The 20,372-nt window shown below is 39.7% G+C and overlaps 2 protein-coding genes across 2 annotated transcripts in view; one reads left to right on the forward strand and one right to left on the reverse strand.

Moving 5' to 3' along the window:
• The window catches only part of FRMD7 (FERM domain containing 7), a 13,438-nt gene extending 11,373 nt beyond the window's left edge, over positions 1-2,065 (forward strand). Inside the window, exon 10 of the mRNA XM_009881798.1 lies at positions 2,044-2,065. Coding sequence (XP_009880100.1) covers positions 2,044-2,065 — 22 coding nt within the window. The remainder of the gene's footprint in view (positions 1-2,043) is intronic.
• A 3,007-nt stretch (positions 2,066-5,072) lies between these two features.
• The window catches only part of STK26 (serine/threonine protein kinase 26), a 34,978-nt gene continuing 19,678 nt past the window's right edge, over positions 5,073-20,372 (reverse strand). Inside the window, exons 3-11 of the mRNA XM_009881799.1 lie at positions 15,038-15,094; positions 13,251-13,359; positions 13,001-13,158; positions 9,667-9,852; positions 8,902-9,050; positions 8,141-8,234; positions 7,591-7,653; positions 7,367-7,503; positions 5,073-6,830 (exon numbers count right to left, since the gene is read on the reverse strand). Coding sequence (XP_009880101.1) covers positions 6,806-6,830; positions 7,367-7,503; positions 7,591-7,653; positions 8,141-8,234; positions 8,902-9,050; positions 9,667-9,852; positions 13,001-13,158; positions 13,251-13,359; positions 15,038-15,094 — 978 coding nt within the window. The 3' untranslated portion in view covers positions 5,073-6,805. The remainder of the gene's footprint in view (positions 6,831-7,366; positions 7,504-7,590; positions 7,654-8,140; positions 8,235-8,901; positions 9,051-9,666; positions 9,853-13,000; positions 13,159-13,250; positions 13,360-15,037; positions 15,095-20,372) is intronic.

A 20,372-nucleotide genomic window follows, 5' to 3' on the forward strand; every position in this document is an offset into this window, starting at 1 on the left:
GGGGGAGCAGAGGCGGCCGGCGCCGACCCGGAGCCGCAGAAGGCGACACTCTTGCTCGCAGGGCTTGCTGCTCGTAAACCGTTGTGCTGGGCCTGTGTTGCGCGAGTGCTCTTAGCTATAGAGGGTGTGTGTTTTGGTTTGAGGAACCCACAACAATTTATTGTCGTTTAGACAATTATTCTCTCACCCAATGACGCCTCCCCACCTGGGAAAGGGTATTGGGGAAATACAAGGAAAGGAGAGGGTTGGAATATAAACAGATGTAATAGAATGAGACTAGATAATTAACATTAATAACACTAAACAACCAGTATTGATCCCGATACCAGTATAAAATGCCCAAGGACTATCCCCAGCCCATTCCATCGGTAGGGGCCGTGCGCTCCCCGCAGTGACAGCCCATGTGGGACACTGCCAGCGCTGCGGCTTCGGGAGGAAGGGACGGGCTCAGGGCTGCGGCACCGGGGCGAGGAGTTCTCGGGATGGCAGCCGTCACGGGAGAGAGAGGACTCCTCAGCAAACTTTCTCATTTCTTTGGAATGTGCCGTTCATGGTATGAACTAACCCTGTTGGCAGCTTGGGTCCAGTGCCCGGGTCTCGCTCCTCCTCATCCCCGCACCCGGCGAGCTCGAAAACACCGACACCTCGAAACTCGCACACCATCGCTGGCTGTGAAGTAATTATTTTCACAAATTCACAGTGGAGTCTTCTAAAAGTGTAGTTTTCCCCAAACACTAGAAGAGAAGTTACTCCTGTCCCTCAAACTGGGACAATGTGTTAATGGACAACAGGGGAGCGTTCAGAAGTACTCAACCCTGGCACTATGCGTGGAAGCTGGGGTGCATCTCTACCACCACACACGGGAGTCCTGCTCCAGCCAGAGGGGCCAGGGCTCTCCTAAAGCCCTGCAAAGCACCCCAACCGGGTGGCTGCTGGTCATGCTTGGAGCTCAGCCGCTGGAGTCTTCATCCAGGGGGGAAGGAGAAAAAGAAAAGAGACATCTCACAGAAGAGTTTAAACATGTGCTCTCCACGGCTGGCGAGAAGCACACTGGTGGGAAGGGTGTTTGCGGCCCATTTGGAGACGAGCAGGATGTTCAGGGCAGGACCTGACCCCCCCATGGACACGGCCAATGCCCCAGCACGGACCCCATCTCCTCCATCCCACCTCTCCTCCCTCCAGCGCCGCAGGGAGCGCCCGGTTGAGGACAAGGCTGCGTGTGTGGGGTGCTCCTCGCAATGCTTGGAGCCACAGGGGAAGCAATCCGCTCTGTCTTCTCCCTGGCCAGTTTAGAGCGTTATCCTTCCACAAAACATCCCAGCTGTGCTTGTAAGTCATTTAGCGGCATCCCACAGCGAGCTCTAACGAACGACATCGTATGGCTCCGCTTTTCTTAGGCCCATTAGCTGTCATTTCTACCAGGGCTGTTTCTGGCTATAAAGAAGGAGGAGGAGATGGGGCTGCTCACCATCCGTGGGGTGGCAGGAGGGGTAGTCCCAATTTATCCATTGATCCCTGGAAGAAAATAGGTATAAAGATACTACTTAATTACAAAAACTTATTATTACCCTAAAATTACATGAAATCTACTCAAAAAATCTGGAGAATGGTAACACCTCTCTAAGATTTTAGGGGACGATCTTGTTACTTTTCTGTAAGAACAACCCTATAAGATTCTTTAGGACTGGGTTATCACTCCTACAGTCACGTAAATCCACGATTGAGAAACCACCGTGACCTGCTAGAATGGATTTCAGAGACAAGGAAGCCGGAGCAGAGACAGAAAATAGGTCAAAAGACAGAAAATACATAAAAATAACTGGGTTTATGGGTACTGCTCACCCTGCGCGTCACTGACCTTTGTTTTAGAAGCTGGACAATAAAAATTAGTTGATAACACCTGAGCTTTGGTTTCTTCTTTCTGCCCTGCCAAATCTTCACCCCTCGCCCTGCCGCCCGCCCCCAGCCCGCCTTGCCCTGCGCCGCTCCCAGACAGCCCTCACGGCTCCCTGGCGCTGCCGGCCCGCTCTCCCTCTCCCCCAGCTGCTTCCTTGGCTCCCTCTGAGCCTTCGCAGTGAGCGGGGAGCCTCGCCGAGAACCCCGAACGCCGCAGAAAACCACCACATTCTTGGTTGGTTGCCCAAAGAAGTGCGTTAGCTCAACAAGAGAGCACAGTGCAAGGTTTGCTTCTGCTCCCGGTTACCCTGCGCTGAAGAAGCTGTGAACGACAGGGGCTCCACATGCTCCTTTGGCACACGGTCTATTCCAAAAAAAAGGAAAAAACTTTGGTTATAGAGGGCTGTTTCTTCCCTTTCCCAAAGGGAACCTTGGAAAGAGCATGAACCACCACTCTATACAGCGTTTAAGTACGGCAGTCTCTATGCACGATTTGGTAGAAGGGGGCGGGGGGGGAAAGCAGCAGCGTTTGAGACACAGACTGCACTCACAGCCTGCAGAGAACATCCCCGAAAGGGTGACAGCTTAAGCAGACAGGCAAACCTCCAACCACCGCGAGCTCCCAGGAGCAGGTGGGGACACAGGTAAAGGCTGGCCCAGCTCAGCCTTACCCTGAGCATGTCCCGCAAGAGCCACACGGTCCCACGGAGAGGGATCAACGTACAGCCACGCTGCCCAAATCCCCAGGAGCTGCCAGCTCTGGCAGTCAGGACTACACTGGGAAAAAAGCCCCGAGAAGGAGAAATGAGGACTTAAGAACTATTTTTGGCATTTTCCATTGAGTAGAGAGCACTGGGGCAGAGCGTGTGCACCGTGCCACAGCACATCCTCCACCATGGGCAACAATAGCAGAGGAACAAAGCAGTGACAGAAATTAACATCTTCAAGCTAAATTCATTGCGTAAAGCAGCTTTCTTGGGACTGACTAAAATAAAGGAACAATCCCAGTAAGCAGCAGCTCACGTGTCAAGGAACAATTGAAATAACCCTTGAGTAAGTCCTTCCCCGTGGTCCCTGCTCGTACCCCCAAAAAGGGGTACGAACATCTATTTAAAGTGAGCGTGTTTCAGCAGGGAAGAAAAGGAGGATGGAGAGGACATGGCACGATTTGATCTGCTGCCAGTGACAGACAGACAGCAGTACCTGGAAAGCGTAAGCCCTTATAGCCCTTACGCAAGCACGGATTATTAAAGGGGCAGGAGGTATAACAGCATTACAGCGTCAAAACATTAAGCTATTCAACGCAGTCAGACCGAAGTAACCGGGGTTCGTATTAAACCTATCACTTAGGGATGAAGCTCATCTTGAAATTCAGCTGCACGATGTTCAGCAACTTTTTTGGCACAGGTGTGTACGTCAGGATATAAAAAGCAGCAAAATGTACACTCTATACAAAGAACTTCAGTTTGGCGAAGCACTAAGACAGCTTTCAGTATATTTACCTCATCTTTGTATGAAGCGTTACCTCACTCATTGGAAAAATGCGAAATAAGGCAAGCCAACATAGATACCACTAAAACTTTGCAAAGAGGACAATAATTTTATTCCAGTGTTAAGTCATAAAACAGTGTGATAAAAATCAGACCTTTAACAATTGCTAAACTTTGTGCAAACACGTTAAGAACCTACGTACTTTCCTACTCAGCTAGAGACGTTCAAGTGAACGCAAGCCCAGGTGTTTACGATACTACAATCTTACCGGACAGAAGCGTACGAGCGCAGGCAGAGACCAAGGGTTTCGAGAACGCTTACATCGATAAAGGACTCGCCTACCCAAGAACAACTACATTTCTCTGTTCTGCGGTTCAGACTACTTTGATAAGAAAGCCTACTTCAATATCAATCCTTCTCCATCCGCAGTGGGAAGCCCAGCAAACCAAGAGAGCAAGATGGTTCCTGCATGAATATTTGGATATATCTTTCCATTAGCGATCTGCCAGCAACAGAATACTGCTGATTAAGTTACACAGTTCATCAATAACTAACACATGGCAGGGGAAAAAGACAACGGTTCTCTGGAAACCAGTAACACAGACATCCATTCTTTAGAGTTATAGTCTTACGATGCACAGAGACTTTAGGAGCAGAAATGCCATACGCATTACAATAAAAAAAGTTTCTTGAATGGACTCGAAGAGAACGAGGCTGTATTATACACACGTGGATGAGCTTTTCCCCACGCTGTCCTATGAGGTAGGTATACATCCCACCCATTTCACAGGAAAAGAAGAAGCACCATTGTTCAACAACTTGTTACAGTCGTATCACAAACAGTACAGGTTCCAATTTCCCAAGTAATTCCCTAACCCTACCGACTCAGAATCCTTTAGAGAGTTGCATAGATTAAAGAGCCTGTGTCAAGAGGGTAGAGCCACCAGTTACCAAATTTGGGAGAAACACCCATCACCTCTCCCCTTGGTCTCCCCGTAAAAAGAACACCTTAAGGGAAGTGACATGGAAGTAAAAACATTTTTTTGAATTCGGAGAAAATTGTATGGAGCTCTTTAAAATGAGATTTGGGTCAGGACTGCCGAAGTGAAAGCTGAGGCAACGGTTGCACCGACCTTTTTGTACCTTCACTCCACGCCGCCGAGTTCGCGACGAAGCCAGAGTGTTCTGACATCTCTACCGCGTTGTCACGGGCCGTGCAGGTTCGTCTGAGCACACAGGTCCTGAAGACGCCTCTTTATGTATGGAATCAAACCAAACCCTGGGGCTGCTCCATCTATCTCTAGCATTCCCTGTGGCGTAGCAGCTGGTAGGCGTCCTTCGGACAAGAGCAGCGGGGGGACCCAAACCTTTTCAAAGCACCCGTGCAACTCTGCAAGGAACACCTTTCTTCAACTAGAACACAACGCTGTAAGAGGTACAGCCGCACCTCTACACTTCTACTAAAATCCAGAATAAAACGCACAACAGAACAAGCTCATGAAAGTTTACAGAACTTAAATATTTATTTTTAAACCATTTAAAACCCCCCCCAACATTGAAATAAGCTTCATCTATAAACAGATTTACAAGACTAACAACTACAGAAGCTAGAGGAGCACTACAATTTGTTTCTGTGATGCAGTTATTTTGTAAAGCTTCAGATCAACTGTATTTACAACTTTTGCTGCTTTTACATTTATAAAAATATTTATTTAATCCATAACATTGTTTTCAAAAACTATTTCCAGACTTTTTTCTCAGATATAAATTCTAATCGAATTTCAGTTATATAGCAGATGAAAGTTTTAAACAGAAACATTTTTTTAAAATTAAAACAAGGAGTTAAAAGTAATTTTTTTTTTTTTTTTTTACAGTGTAGGCACCATTGAAAATAATTGTCCTTGGCATATCTAACCACCATCTCTTGCAAGTGTCCTTTATATAAAAACGATGTAATGGCAACATTTGACTAAAAATGCAGTATTTACTTGCACACCATTACTTTTTCAATATTTGGCAGATATATTTCAGATTCTTTAAAATGACTTTTGTGCAAAAACAAAATGTGCAGGTCTGAACGATAAAATAAACACACCCAGCCTTTATAAAAAATAAATTTACACCAACAGTTCCACAGCTAAGTACTGAAAAACAATCCCAGTTCAAAACTTCAGCATAATATACATACTGGGTTGAAAAAGGGAAAAAAAAAAAAAAAAAAAGAAGAGAAGGAATTACCCATCTAGCAGTACCATAAATATATAACTGAAAGCAACTTTATAGTCTTACCTACTTTTTATGAAAAAAAAAGAAAAAAAAAATCACTCCGTACTGCACAGTACTACCTTTTTGTGAAAGAATATCTATAACTCAGTTATTTGCATATTAACTGGTAAATACATATTTAAAATACACTTTCAGAAAATTATAAACAAATTATGCCGATGTACTGTATTTAATGTATCTAAGAACAAAACTGTGTATAAATATCTTACAGGAGAAACAACACCACCACACAGAACGCTGGTGTTACACTTATACCTGCTTGTGAGGTATGTATCATGCGACGCTCGGCTTCTCTGGCTCCCTTCCACCCAGGCATGTATACTCAGAGGAAAAAAATTAAATTAAGTTAAACTGGACTTCAGGTTTTGTCCATTATTGCCAAAAGCCCCACCCCCTCAACTGTATTGCTTTAAATTTTCCTACCACGATGATATAAGATTGAATTACTACTTCAAAACCTCTTCTAAAAGGTATTACATATACTGTACATCAGGATATACCTGTTGCTACATATCACCTGCAAACTATTGACATATTGCTCTCAAATATATTTAATCATAGAGCTGCCTAAAATACTGTACCAATTTAGAATTATAATAGATACTGTTGCAGGTTTATTTTTCAGGGCACGATAACTATTTGCTGGTTGAAGCAGGTGCTACAGCAATACCCTTGCCACTACGTTACATGTCTTGAATACGCTTGTGAAAAAGCTATTTTCTCTGAAGCTTGTTAGTGATTTACAAAAGTTTAACTCATGAATACAAAAGACCTGTACATCCCCATGTACAGGAACAAAACAGCATCAAAACAGACCATACTTGCACTTTCTATTAACTAAAGTAATGGTTATTTCTAAAAGCAAAACTGCACCTCAACATTTATCAGATTAAACAGGTGAAACTACAATATTAAAAGTTGTTCTTTACAAAATAATTTCCTGAAAATATAAAACCATGTGCACTGCCACAAAATAGTTGAGTAGGTTCTTTCAAATCCTCAATCACCATCAATATGTTGCAAAGATCCAAAAGGCACAAGGAGCTCATGAGCTAAGCACTGCCAAGCTTGAAGTAGTTTTGGTGGGTTTCACTGGGTCCATACGAAACAGCAGTCAATTATGTGAAGTTTCTTAGGATGAGTCATTAACAGAAAATCTACGGATAAAAAAAGGCAATCAAGAACTTTGTTAATTATATTGTTTCACCTTGGCAAACAGCACATAACTACTTTGGCATCACTGAACTAGATGCCTTCATCTCAACAGATCGTAAGAAAAAACCTCCTGAAGTGACATTCTCAAGAAAATACTCCCTAAAAGGATAATTTAAAGATTCTCCTACAACCTTACTTCCTATAAGTACGCTTACGACAAAATTGCAAGCTAAATTAAAAGCAGCAAGGTGTAACAACTACAGTAAAACTGCAGCACTAGAAGACAAACAGGTGCAGTAATTGGTACTATTAGTTTTAGTCTCCAACAGAAGTGTTATGTGTAACTACCAAAGCTAAAAGTTTAAAGCCCCGGACATAGCAGGCCTTTCAGTTATCACTAAACTACTCAAATTTCCCCAACACAGAAAGTTCGGTATCAACTAACCTTTCCTGTGCATAGCTACTTAATTTTTTTCTTATGAAAGAAAGCAATTTTTTTTTTTTTTTAATAACGCATACAAAAAATTCCTTAACTTACTTCTGAAATTTCTCCATAAGTTTCTTCACCATCTTATCTGTGATCCCTGGACACGTTGCTTCTGCCATATTGATGCTTTTCTCAAGTTCCTCAATTGCTTTCTTTCTGCTAGCATTATTTGTGTCCTGCTGTTTGAGCTGAGTAGCAAACCAAAACAGATAAAACTTACAAAACTTATCAGACACTTGGGTAACATTTTCAAAGAAGTTTAAGTCAAGACTCACCTCAGCAAACACAGGGGTGATTATCATAGTTAAACAACTCAGGGTTTTCACAAGATCCTGATCCTAAAAGTTAACAAATAAGGATTACATTAGCATACTCCTATACAACATATAAGCTGCATTCAACACACAGCACATGCGATTTTGAAAGTTCAGTTAAATTCACCAAAGCACTAGAAACACATTACAAAACCAATGAAGGCACAGTACATCAAGAGTTACGTGATGCGGGAACAGACACCTGATGGTACACCTGAAACAATGGCATATATCATCAGAAAAACAGCTCCGTTTTTCCTCTCTAATATTACATGGTCTTTAGAATCCACATCTCTATGAACAGATACTCATCTATTAGCACGTGGTATCTTTTGCATTTAAGGCTTACATGAGCATAGGAAATATCACTAACAAGCATGACCTCTTGAACTCCAAAACCACAGTTCTTATAAAAAGTGAATAATTCCTAAGTTTTATCACTATCTTCCTTAAATTGGCTTCAAACCCAGCACTTAGAACACAGAACTAGAACTCTTCCGACTGTACTTACTGTCCCATTCTGCAGCTTCTTTGCATCTGGCTTCTTTCGAACTGTAGTAAAGCTCCACTCAGGATGAGAGTTATTTTCTTTGTTACTGGACTCCCTGAAGAAAAAGGATACGATGTACATAATACTGGCCACAACATAACACTAAGCAAGCATAGGTAACCCTAATACATAATAAATCTATACAGATTAGTTCCATATTCCTTAAAATAAGAAGAAAAATGTGTATTGAAACATTAACTGAACTTTAAAAAAAAACCTACTTCAGAGGCTGAATAAATTGAAATATGATCAAAGCGAAGAGAAGATGTTATCTACCCATAAAGCCTACCTTCTCCCACGGCATCCCATTTAAAACCGTTATCTGATATCCAGAAAAGCAAGAGACTTAAAGAATATATGTTGTTCCACAGGCATTGTGCAAACTTCTTCATACACCTCAACCTTGCTCTGCAATATTTCTAATTGTGATTCATTGTTTTTGGTAAAACCACTAGCCCTAGACTAGGAAATGCACAGGACTTACACAGAACTGAAACTGAGTTCAGAGAGAGAAAGTTTAAAGAGATAACGAGCGCATAGCTTGACTTATGCATTGGTCTTTAGGTTCATACAAGGGGTTTTCTTTAAAGAAGCTACTGAAAAACATAGGAACATAGATAGATATACAGAAGAGGACTTAATTACACAGAGAAACTGCAACAAACCTACTTTAGCAACATTTTTTTAAAGAAAAAAAAAGACTAAACTGCAAATAGACTTACGAATCGGAACCATCGGAATCACTTTCATCACTACTATGTCCCTCTGCTTTCCATCTCTTAAACCTATCAATCAGTTCTGTCAGATAGGAAGTCTTCTTGGCATTTTTCATAATGAATTTGTGCTTCAGAAGTTCTTTTGCAGTGGGGCGCTGCAAGAAACACTTAAATATTTAATGTTATGCTAACATTTCATGATTTTAAATGTTAATAAGGGAGATTTAGTAAGACGACTGACTTCTAGAGCTAAGTCATATAGTATCAGGAAATTAGTGAAACAGGAAGTCAAGAAAAGCCAGTAATCCACATTTACAAGCACTCTAAAAATACGACCGAGTCACACACAGACTATACTGCTAGAAGGTACACACCCAGGAAAATGACTAATCAAAATTCTCCAGTGCAACATTTCCTTGTAAGCAGAATTCAGACAGACAGCAAAAGTTCTGCTGGAGAAAAAGATTTAAGATTCTCTCCTCTGCTAAAGCTTCTCTTCGGGCAATATCCTAGGCTTGAGTGCATTTTAGGAAGCACCCTCATTTTTTTCAGCATTCTCCCTCCTCCTTTCGGTATTTTAAACAAAAGAGACTAGGATGGAGACACAGCTATTAAAAAGCACCACTACCATTCACAGTGGCAAGTATAGTCTCTAAATTTATTTCAATCAACTATGATGTGCCACATCAGCAAAATACTTGACGAGCATGATAGAGCAAAAAACAAAACCAACACGTATACACACACACACACACATATATATGTACTCACAAATGTTGGGTCCTTATTCAGACATGCATCAATGAATTCTTTAAAAGGTTTACTGAATTCTCCTAATAAAGTCGGAGGATTGTTTTTCGGAATGAGAAACAGGACTCTCATCGGGTGCATGTCAGAGTTGGGAGGTTCCCCTTTGGCCAGTTCAATAGCAGTGATTCCCAACGACCAGATGTCAGCCTGAGAAAGGGACAAGTTACTTTTAATACAAAATTAAGGGCTATCATGACTAAGTATTGAACAACTGAAATCTTCATGTGTACTGCATCTATATAATAAAATTAATTTTGGTCGAAGTAGATAATGCACAAAGATTCCTTTCTAATACTTGAAGGCTATAATTCCCAAAAGCCTGGCTAACTTCGTCTTTAATGACGTGCACCTAAATACACATGCTTTTGGAAAAAACTTCAGAAACAAAGGTCTACAACATCACCGTTGTTGCATGCTGTCACTGTTGGAATGCTGTCAGCAAGTTAAACGTGCACCTAAACAAACATGCTTTTGGAAAAAACTTCAGAAACTTGACTCTTCCTTTGATTTTTTTTTTTCTATATAATGAACTACAAACTGCCGCAAATTTCCTATGTCTAATTCAGATTTTTTTTTAGAGAGCAAAACTGCATGCTGGTGTTGCTTTTTAAACTGTAGATGCACTGAGGTATCCAACGTTGTTTGACACCTCACTCTGAAGGAAGAAAGCAGAGTTGAATCACATCCAGCAGGTGATCACTTAATTCACATCTCTATGAACAGATACTGATCTATTAGTGTGGGGTTCTTTTGCATTTAAGGCTGACATGCGCACAGGAAATATCACTAACAAGCATCATCTCTTGAACTCCAAAAAGGTAGTTCTTATAAAAAGTGAGTGATTACAAGGTATTATCACTCTCTTCTTTAAACTGGCTTCAAAACCAGCACTTACAAACAAGAAGTCTTCTTTCTTAACAGACTGCTTGATGAATTTTAGCTAGAAAATTATCAACAACTAGCTAGACCTGAAACACCAAGTTCACAGCGTAAGTTTCTGAAGAATAACGCAGTGATATTTATTTCAGCTGAAGGTAAGCACTACAAACAAATTCTGTCTTTATATCAAAATATTTTATGAACTATAAAATTCTTTTCTGATTTACAGATTTTTTTTTCCCCAAGTGAAATATGCACTACTCGCATCTTTTTAGATGAGCTACAAGGTCACTAAAAGAGTTTCTCATTAAAAAGGGGCTGGCAATGGTTGACTACACTTGGCACAAAGTCATAAACCAAAGTTGCCCATAGAGTAAACAGAGGTTACAATTTGCACCTCTCCAATATTCCTTTCCTATTCACAAGAACTATCTTTATTTAATATTGAAGAATTAAACTAGCTTATTGTTTATTACTGAAATAGCATAAGCAAATATTGCATCTTGGAGCAAAATATTTTGAAAGAAGAGATGGGGCTTGGCCACTACAACAACGTATGAACTTCTATTTTATTTTCTGTCATTTTCAAGTAGGGGAAGAAGGAGAAAGGTTAAAAATCAGTCCAGATGCCAAGACATTTATCAGTATTAGTCTAGAAATTGAAGCGTATCCTGTCCAAACCCCTTCATCTGCCCTACCAAAGGCTAGCATCTTCTATGCTTTCCCACCAGAATTTTGTAATAGAAAGAAAAGGTGGAGGGCATTGCTCTTGCAACATATTGAGGAGATCACAGAATCACAGAATCGCTGAGGTTGGAAGGGACCTTTAAGATCACCAAGTCCAACCATTAACCTACCCTGACAAAACCACTTCTAAACCACGTCCCCAAGTACCACCTCTACCCCTTTTTTTAACCACCTCCAGGGATGGCGAATCCACCCCCTCCCTGGGCAGCCTCCTCCGATGTTCGATAAGTCTTTCCGTGAAAAAATGTTTCCTAATATCCAGTCTAAACCTCCCCTGGCATAACTTGAACCCATTTCCTCTCGTCCTATCATCTGTCACCAGGCAGAAGGGGTCAGCCCCCACCTCTCTACCCCCTCCTTTCAGGGAGCTGTAGAGAGTGATACAGTTTCCCCTCAGCCTCCTCTTCTCCAGGAGATGTAGAAGGCAAAATATTAGGTTGCTGGGAGAAGGTAAATGAAGAGGTGGTACAGCTGATTTACACACAGGGCAGGCAGACGAGGAATTATTCTCACTTCAACTGGACAACATGCATTTTTGAAGCGGGGTAGAGCACTTTTCCAAAATGCCATGTGAGCACATTACAGTTGTACCACTGACACCCTACACACAAAAACTACTACCAGCAAGAACCCTTGTGAAATGTACACAAATTCCTTCACATCTGAATGATCCTGGGAATGTCTCCTGGAGAGTGAATACAACTCAGATATTCAACATTCTTTTCTTTATGTGCACTTCACAACTACAGTTACATGTTCACTACTTGAGAAAAAACAGTACAAAAGTATTACTCTGCATATACCAAGATTTTCAGATTTCTTGCTCCTATTTAAGATTGCATCAACAGAGTGTAGAAGGTCCAATGCCAGCACCAAAGTACGCTGCCATTTCACTACCCACACGCTCCAGGTCGTCTTGTGGGTATGCACATGGGAGAAGAGGGAACTGTTCCCTCCTTATCATCATTTCTAGCAGCAGTTCCCAATCCTCACAAAAGCACAGAGCAAGCCTGCTTTCCCACTGCAAGTTCATACAGGGAAGCGCTTCTTTGCAACTGGTCCCCCATCAACAGTTCCCATGACAAAGAAATGGGGACGGTACCCTAATGCTGCCACAGCTACCCAGCCTGTAGTTCAAGTTACTTATTTTTCTTCTCAAGATCTGTGCTAAAATCTTCAGCATTACATAGGCCCTCAGAAATACCATTAAAGAAATGATACCCAGAGCTGTTTATAAAAATCTGAGAAGACGGTGAAATTTCATCCATCATCTTGGCTTTAAATAAGCTGGTAAATTCTGGTGGTATTCTAATTTGTGAGAACTTTATTACTGTTTGAATGAAAAACAAAACATTGAATTGAAATTAAAAACACACCAACCAAGCAACAACACCAAAACTATCCAGGGAGTTTCTCTGAAAGAATCTTAACATGAAAGCATCAATTTACTTAGTGAGTTTACACGGGTCTTCCACATCAGTACAGTGACATGCAACCACTGTATAAAAACAACTTAACCATCATTTTTATTTTATTATTTGAAACCTTGTAATTTGAAATCTACTTTTTTTTTTTTCCTCTGGAGCAATAGAGCTAAAACCACAAAACCCAAAGTCATTTCTGTTGGATCTGCAGATAAAAAGAAAAGGTATTCTACTCTCATACTTACTTTTGAATCATACGCTGACTGCTGAATAACTTCAGGGGCCATCCAAAATGGAGTTCCAACAAAGGTATTCCTCTTAATTTGCGTGTCTGTCAGCTGCCCAGCAACTCCAAAATCAGCAAGCTTAACATCACCTTGTTCTGATAACAAGACATTGGCAGCTGCCAAGGGGAAGTAACATAATATCTAAATTAGATTACTGCTCTTATGATTTTAAAGGCTGTAACAAAGTAACATTTCAAATGTTATGCACCTTTTATATCCCTGTGAATTTTCTTCTCTGAGTGTAGGTAGTCGAGACCTTTCAAGATTTCCTTTAGCATGGTAGCAATCTGGAACTCATCAAACGGGCCAGCACGCAGCTTTAGAGGAAAGACACGTTAAAATAATTTTAGTCTGGCATCTAATTTTTGCCTTCTTATTGATTCAATTAGATCTTATACTTGAAAAGTTTTTTTAAAGAACTAACAGAACTAATACAATAGTCAATGAAGTATGCCAACATTCTATCAGAAAAAGGTGCTATTGGAATCTTCACATCTTTTCTATTGATAATACATTGAAAAAGCTGTTACTTTTTTTAACATATACAGTATGCGCTCCCTTCAGCATGCACTGCAAAAGAAAATCTAGACCTAACTTTCCACAGAGTTATAATTTCCTATAGACAGCAAACACAGCAGACTGAATTTTGCATTTTAGATTAAGTGAATTAAGAAAGTTGGTTTATTTCAAAATAAATTAGTGTCTTGACTGTGGGTTTTAAATTTAATGATCCGTTTTTTTCTTGTTCCAGCATTTTTGATTCCATGCTCACTTTTCCATCACGAACATAATGCACTACTATAAAGCCGCTAGTATGGAATCAGTGTAAACTTTGCACTTTAGAAAGCTATGTAAATAAAACAGAAGCAATTAAGGTGGGTGATTCTGCTATAAAAAAAAATCAACAACACAGCACTGAAACAGAGAACGCCATGAAATTATGGTATGGCAAAGTGAGGTAAAACTTAGTTTTGTTCTTCTGAAAGTTCAGTGGTTTCAACTGTCACTAGTAAAAGCTATTTCACTATTTCTGACACTCCACAGAAGGCTATTGATTACTCAAAAGTGTTAAAGAGCAAGTATCACGCAGCCCCTTTCTCAAAAAGACTTAAGTTCCAGAATTACTAACTACTACGTGCTACACATAATTACTACGCTTCTGCATTCCCATAGCTGAGTTGATGTGATGTAACTTCATAAAGAAGTTTAAATAGATTTATGAAGTTAAGCACATACTTCAACCCTTGCAGACAGGACCACTGTTAGCAAATGCATAATTAACACCACACTATAACACTCAAGCCATGATATTTTTCCTTCAGAATCACACAAACAAAGACTGAGTTGTATTATCTTACAGGAAAGGGTGGGTCTGAGCTTTACAGCTGAGGCAGAGCTGCACTGAAAGTATGGGGAAACCACATCCACATACAGTGGACCGTTCTCTTGTGCTCTCTAAGCTACATCCTTCATGAATGCTACACTATCTGAAGTAAAAGGCACTTTCATGCCTAACTGAAAATACCTAAAAACGGAAAACCCAACACCTTTTAACAGGTAAAATTAACTGTACTGTAGGCACACACTTCATTCATCCCTGAGACCTAATCCCAAAGGAAACATTATTTTTTTTTATTTGAGTGTAATGAGTATTCTACTTGTGGGGGGGACAGATGACTCAAAACCCCACCACATACGGTAAGAACCGTGCTTCTTTCTCCTCATGCTAAATAAATAAATAAATAAATAATTGCCTTACATTTGCCTTAGAACAAATGGATGCTTCCTAATGCTCAGAGGAGAAAAAACAAAACAAATCAACGTCAGCTCAATATAACAGTGCTACCATGCAAATTCACACTTTTTGGAGCATTACAATGTACCAGTGATGTATAATATCAGTTACCTCCAGGAACTAGATTATAAAGACATACAAAAGCACAATGAAATAAGGTTCACTAGTATTTATAATGCAAAAAAAAATCATATACTTACAAGATCCAAAGCTGACCCTCCACCCAAGTATTCCATTATTATCCATAGTTTTGTGCCCTGTAAAGGAAGGCATGAATTAGAAGTCTAAGGCTGCCATTAAAAAAAAATAAAAAATAAAAAATGTGTATTTGTATAGACTACCAGCACACTGTTAGGGGAATGCAAACATAGAGGCCTATTAATCACCAAGTTACATGTAATTCCTTCTTGTAGAATGATCTCACAGCTACTGTGCAAGATGTCTAAATATCAGTTAAAGTACTTTAAAAGTGTTTTTAAAAAGGCAACAACCCCCCCCCCAATAATTTTCTGCTAACTGTTATCTAAAATGATTCCACCTAAAGGAATAGAACTTAGAGAAAAAAGTGATTTGGTTGTGGTTTAAGTTTAAAGTAGGTGTTTTAATGTAAGACTGTAGTTCTTACAAAAGACTGTCTTTGCATGACAATAATTAATACCAGCCATTTGTGATATAGAAGCATTACAGTTTTAGTAGGAAACTTTCTTGTAACATCATCATACCTCTCCATCTGAAGAAAATACTTGGAACTTAGAATTGCTTTTGAGCGAGAGAGTGAGCATGAACACGCTTCAAAGACAAGAGAAATTTAAAGCCTGATGGAGGTAGCTGCTAGGTGCCTCTTCACCTACGTGCAAGTCTGTATCTAACATGTCCACAAGCTCCAACTTAAGCTGTCAAATCCAGCAAAAAGTGAGAATTGACAGCCCTTGAATATGCCTGTACCGAAGGACTTGCACCCTACCACCACACGTGCCGGCTACCACAGGGGCAGCTCCGATTCCAAGATCCAAAGCAGCTCTACAATCACCAGCCAGGAGAAACAGCACTGCCAGACCCGGAACCCTACGAAGACATTCAGGTTTCTGAAGTTTTCAAATCAGAGGTTCAAAATCAGGTCAAAGATAAGAGCAATATAATTCAATAAAAAGTATGACTTAAGGATTTTTTTTTTATTATTATTTATGGTCATATTGCAAAGTGCACGTATTCCTTTGCTGTATGCTATTTGAATCTCAACCCCAGGGAGTACGTGAGCTTCTGTGCTTTCTTTGTGAAGATGTCTCAACTACGAGAACACTAGAACTGACAAACGCTTCTGACATCGATTTCTAGATGCTGACTTTGCCCTTAGTACACAGCTGCAAAAAGGCGGCTGGTTCATACAAACAAAACTGGAAAAATTTGGTATCAGCTCTACAGACTACATGTTTCAAACCCAGGATCTTGGACTACTTGCTTGCCAGAATCCCCTCACATTTCAGAAGAAACCCAAATATTAATCTATGGGCTGCTACTCTAAGGAATTCTGTGAATAAAAACATTTCTTTATTTAAAAATAAAACTTAGTTATTAAAAATACTCAACTGAACCAGACCTGGTGACATACCATGCACGCTGTTAAAGTCTCCAGCAAATATTTACTAGTGTAAGTTCCTTGTAACAGAGCACAAACTTACAGCAAAAGTACTTCTTAAAGCCTCTTGCGTTCTACATTGTATGCTTTCCCACCCTACTGCCTGACTGGTGACAGAAATCTAAAGAAAACTCAACAAGCAAATAAAGGTGCAGTTTCTCAAAGAACCACATCCAATTATCTTAACAAAGTGCGCTCTATTAGATTTATTCCGAATTTAAAAAGCACACCATTTCTGAGCGTCTATTCCAATATGATGAGATCAGCAGGGAAGGGCTGGCTAATTCTAGCAGTTTTTATAAAGCTCAACTTTGTCAGCTGAGAAGACCTGCAAGGAACTCCAGTTTAAGGCAAACATTGTGGTTACCAGACGTGTTTGGAGGATTTGACTATTACTTGAAAACAGTATCGGGTGAAAATGAATAAGTCCTGTGTTTCTGAAATAATGTCTCAAAGAAATTGCTACTATCCACTGTAACCGGGTGTGGATATTTTCTAGCCAGGCATGAACAACCTTTTCCTAGCTATTTTAGGTCAATCAAGTATAAATAGACAATGTAGAACAAAGAGTATCTTTAGATTGCCTCAAAGCTTTGCTGCACAAAGTGCTGTACAATTGCAATGGAAGTCTCTGGATGCTACTATAGGAGCTCTCCGTCATCAAACCTGAAAAACTGAGAATAACTTCAGGCTTGCTTTAATTGCAAAAGAAAAGAGCAAGCCCAGGTGCCTGTAATAGTTACAAGGATAGGTATTTAAACCCCTCGGCTAGATGGCACAAATAGGGAAAACAATCATGAATTTTCACTCATCAAGAGAAGCCCTATCTCTATGGGATCAGAGGCAAAGTACAGCTCAAGTATTTTATCAAGCTTCACAATTTTGCGTAACTAAGACATGCCAGAACTTGGGTAACTTTTAATACCTTTTATCTTTTTCTTGCCCGAACTGATAAAGTAATAACACATTTTGACAAACCATTAGGCTTGTGGAAAACACTCATTTTAGCTATTTAATGTAACTCACACTGCTGCCTTGCTATGCACTATCACTTTCAAGGGTACCCTACACAGCCAATGTTTAATTTATTGAGGTGTGATGTTAATTGCAATCAAAGTGCAATACAGGATGATGAGGCAAATATAGATGCTGACCTACCACAAATACGAACATCTACAGACATCTACATCAGGATTTTCGTTATTTTGCAGCTATAAAAGTTCCATTAGTACAGCTGTAAGCTTGTACAATTCTACGTGCATTTGTGAAAGACACGATATAAAGGTAAATATTTTACTGCCACACACAAATGTGTTTATTATGGTGCATTCTTTGACTATATATATGCTTGTTCATCACCTACCAGTATGTTTAGAAAACACTACTGATATTGCCAGATACCCAATGAAAATTTAAGAAAAAAAAATTACTAGTGCCTAAGCTCTATGATTAACTCAATGGGAAACTCCAACTCCAAAATTCAAGATATACAAGTACACCCAAAATTACAGAGATATGTGGGTTTTGCACCTTTTTGTGTCACAATAACTGAAACCTGGCACCAGCTTTATTCCAAGAACCTCAAGGAAGTAGAACCTTGCCATCTTCAACCAATGATTAAGATATTTAAAGAGCAAAATATCTGATAACAGACAAGTAACATTGCAACGCTAGGTAAAAATATTAAGGGACTGTCGATATTTTAAGAATCGCACTTACAAGTCATACGTACAAGCTGCAGCTAACGAGCAGCTAGGCTGCAGAGCTAAGAGTATCTTACATGGCACCAGCTGAGCTGACTAAGTTACAAATTAGAAAGTCAAGTAATCCAACTAAAGACACTCTTCCCTTCCCCCTTTCAGCAGCAGGAGCATCTGGAAGAGCCCGCGTGTAGCTGGTAAGCCCCAGGCTCCCCAAGACAGGGCCACTCCGTCGCAGTCAGCCCAAAGGCTGGCTTTGCATCCTGAAGCACGAGGAAACCTTAAAGCTGCAGGATATGTAGAACGGACTGTACAAAACTAAAATCTCTCATCTGAAATGCTTGCAGCTAGAAACCCCTCGCTGTTAACATCTCTTGTCATGTTTTAGTCATTACAATTTTAATTATCAAATATGCTATCTTACCGGAGGAAAACCCGAAACCAACTACGAATGGATGACAAGAACAATCTGCTTATTCAAAGCTTACTTGAAATTGGTTAAAAACTCAAGAATAAGTAACAACAGAAGATGTTCCATTACAGTTCAACTGGATGAACTGAGACACACATGAAAAACCTGAAGCCAACACAAAGTCTCAGCTGCCGTTGCTTCAAAGTAAAAGCTATCAGATGTAAAGACTTAAAGCAGATCTAGATTACTCGGCTAAGAAATATCAGTAAGTGTTGTGGGCAACATGAATGCCTTTGCACTGAGGACTTGCTTTGGTATAGTCAGGAAAACCAAGTCTCTTTAAACAGGATTTAAACAGTGCAAAACTCAAAAACATTCCTAATGCCATTCCTAGAGCTTCAGAGAAAGCTACGTGTATGATTAATATATTTTAAGTAAACTACTTCTATTCCATAAGCATGATCTGAAAGAGGGCAGACTGGCTCAACTGCTTTTGCTTTCCTGTAAATAAAGACAAAATGGGGAAAGAGAAAACTCTCTTAAACTTTGAAATACCTTCTATTTACTGTGTGTTTACGCTTTTTTTAACCACAACCTTAAAAGGTATTTCTAGGAATACTTTCATCAGTGATCCTTATATATAAAACTAAGTATTCACCAACAAACCTATGGGACCACTTTGAATGTGATCTTCGCACCAGTCATATCCAGACCAAGCCACTATTCATCTCCACAGAGTAGGACTTCGCTTTATAAGAAATAAGATGTCTTAAATTTCAGAATTTAGACTCAATGGTCTTTAACCTTTAATTATAAAGTCATTTGGTACACAACTGTACCTATTTCTCTGTTTCCAAGACATGTCTACGGTAGAGAAATTAAATCATGAATGATGTACTACATAGTTAAATACTTAGTCTGACAGCCATTCTCAGAGTAATATCTAATAAAAAGTTAAAAGCTATAGCAATTAAGTAAAAAAAAAAAATAAAAGTAGACAGATGCAACTCTCAAAATACCTGTTATTACTAAAATGAAAAGGCAGCATAAAAGACTCTTTGCACATTTAACAAAGCTAATACACTCTTACCCCTGAGGAATCTCAAGCTGGAAGATCTCGTATTAGCAACCAAGGATAAATCTAGCCTAAGAAAAATTTAAAGCCAAAATACTACTTAAACAGTCATTTTATTTATTTAGTTTTAATTACAGAACTAAAGGTATTCATTTATTTGTGGACATTTTTATTCATTTACCTGGGGAACAGCAAGGAGTAGAGTTACCTATCACCCTCGTCTGGGACGAAAAACATTCCTGTGAATGATTTTTTAGGGTTTTATTTTTTTAAAGAGGAATTTCTTAAAGGAATGGGAAAGTAACCAAAATTCCACTAAAACCTCCCCAAGCTCTACACACAAACTTTCCTTCCCCAAAAATATCAGAAGTGTGAAAAGCAAATAGGAGATCAGCATTAATCTTTCAGAATTTATCCATTTAGAATAGCTATGGAAAGAGCTCAAACAGTGGTGAGGAAAATACTGCAGCATTAACATGACCCTGTATTCACCAGGAATTTTTAAAAAGTAAAAAAAACTAACCAGAAGTTGAAAGTTTTATATCACTTATAGAATAACTATATTTACATAGCTAAGAAAAGGGGTAGAAAGTGAAAGACCGGCATAATGAGGCCATAGACAACCTCCTGAGATGCACAGGTATTCAGGCAGATTTGCAATACCCTTTGTGCTTTCAGTACCTATGTCGCTGTAAATAATGAAAAGACTATA

This window comes from Charadrius vociferus, unplaced genomic scaffold (genome assembly GCF_000708025.1).
Source record: "Charadrius vociferus isolate BGI_N301 unplaced genomic scaffold, ASM70802v2 scaffold472, whole genome shotgun sequence".
NCBI classification, from domain to species: Eukaryota; Metazoa; Chordata; class Aves; order Charadriiformes; family Charadriidae; genus Charadrius; species Charadrius vociferus.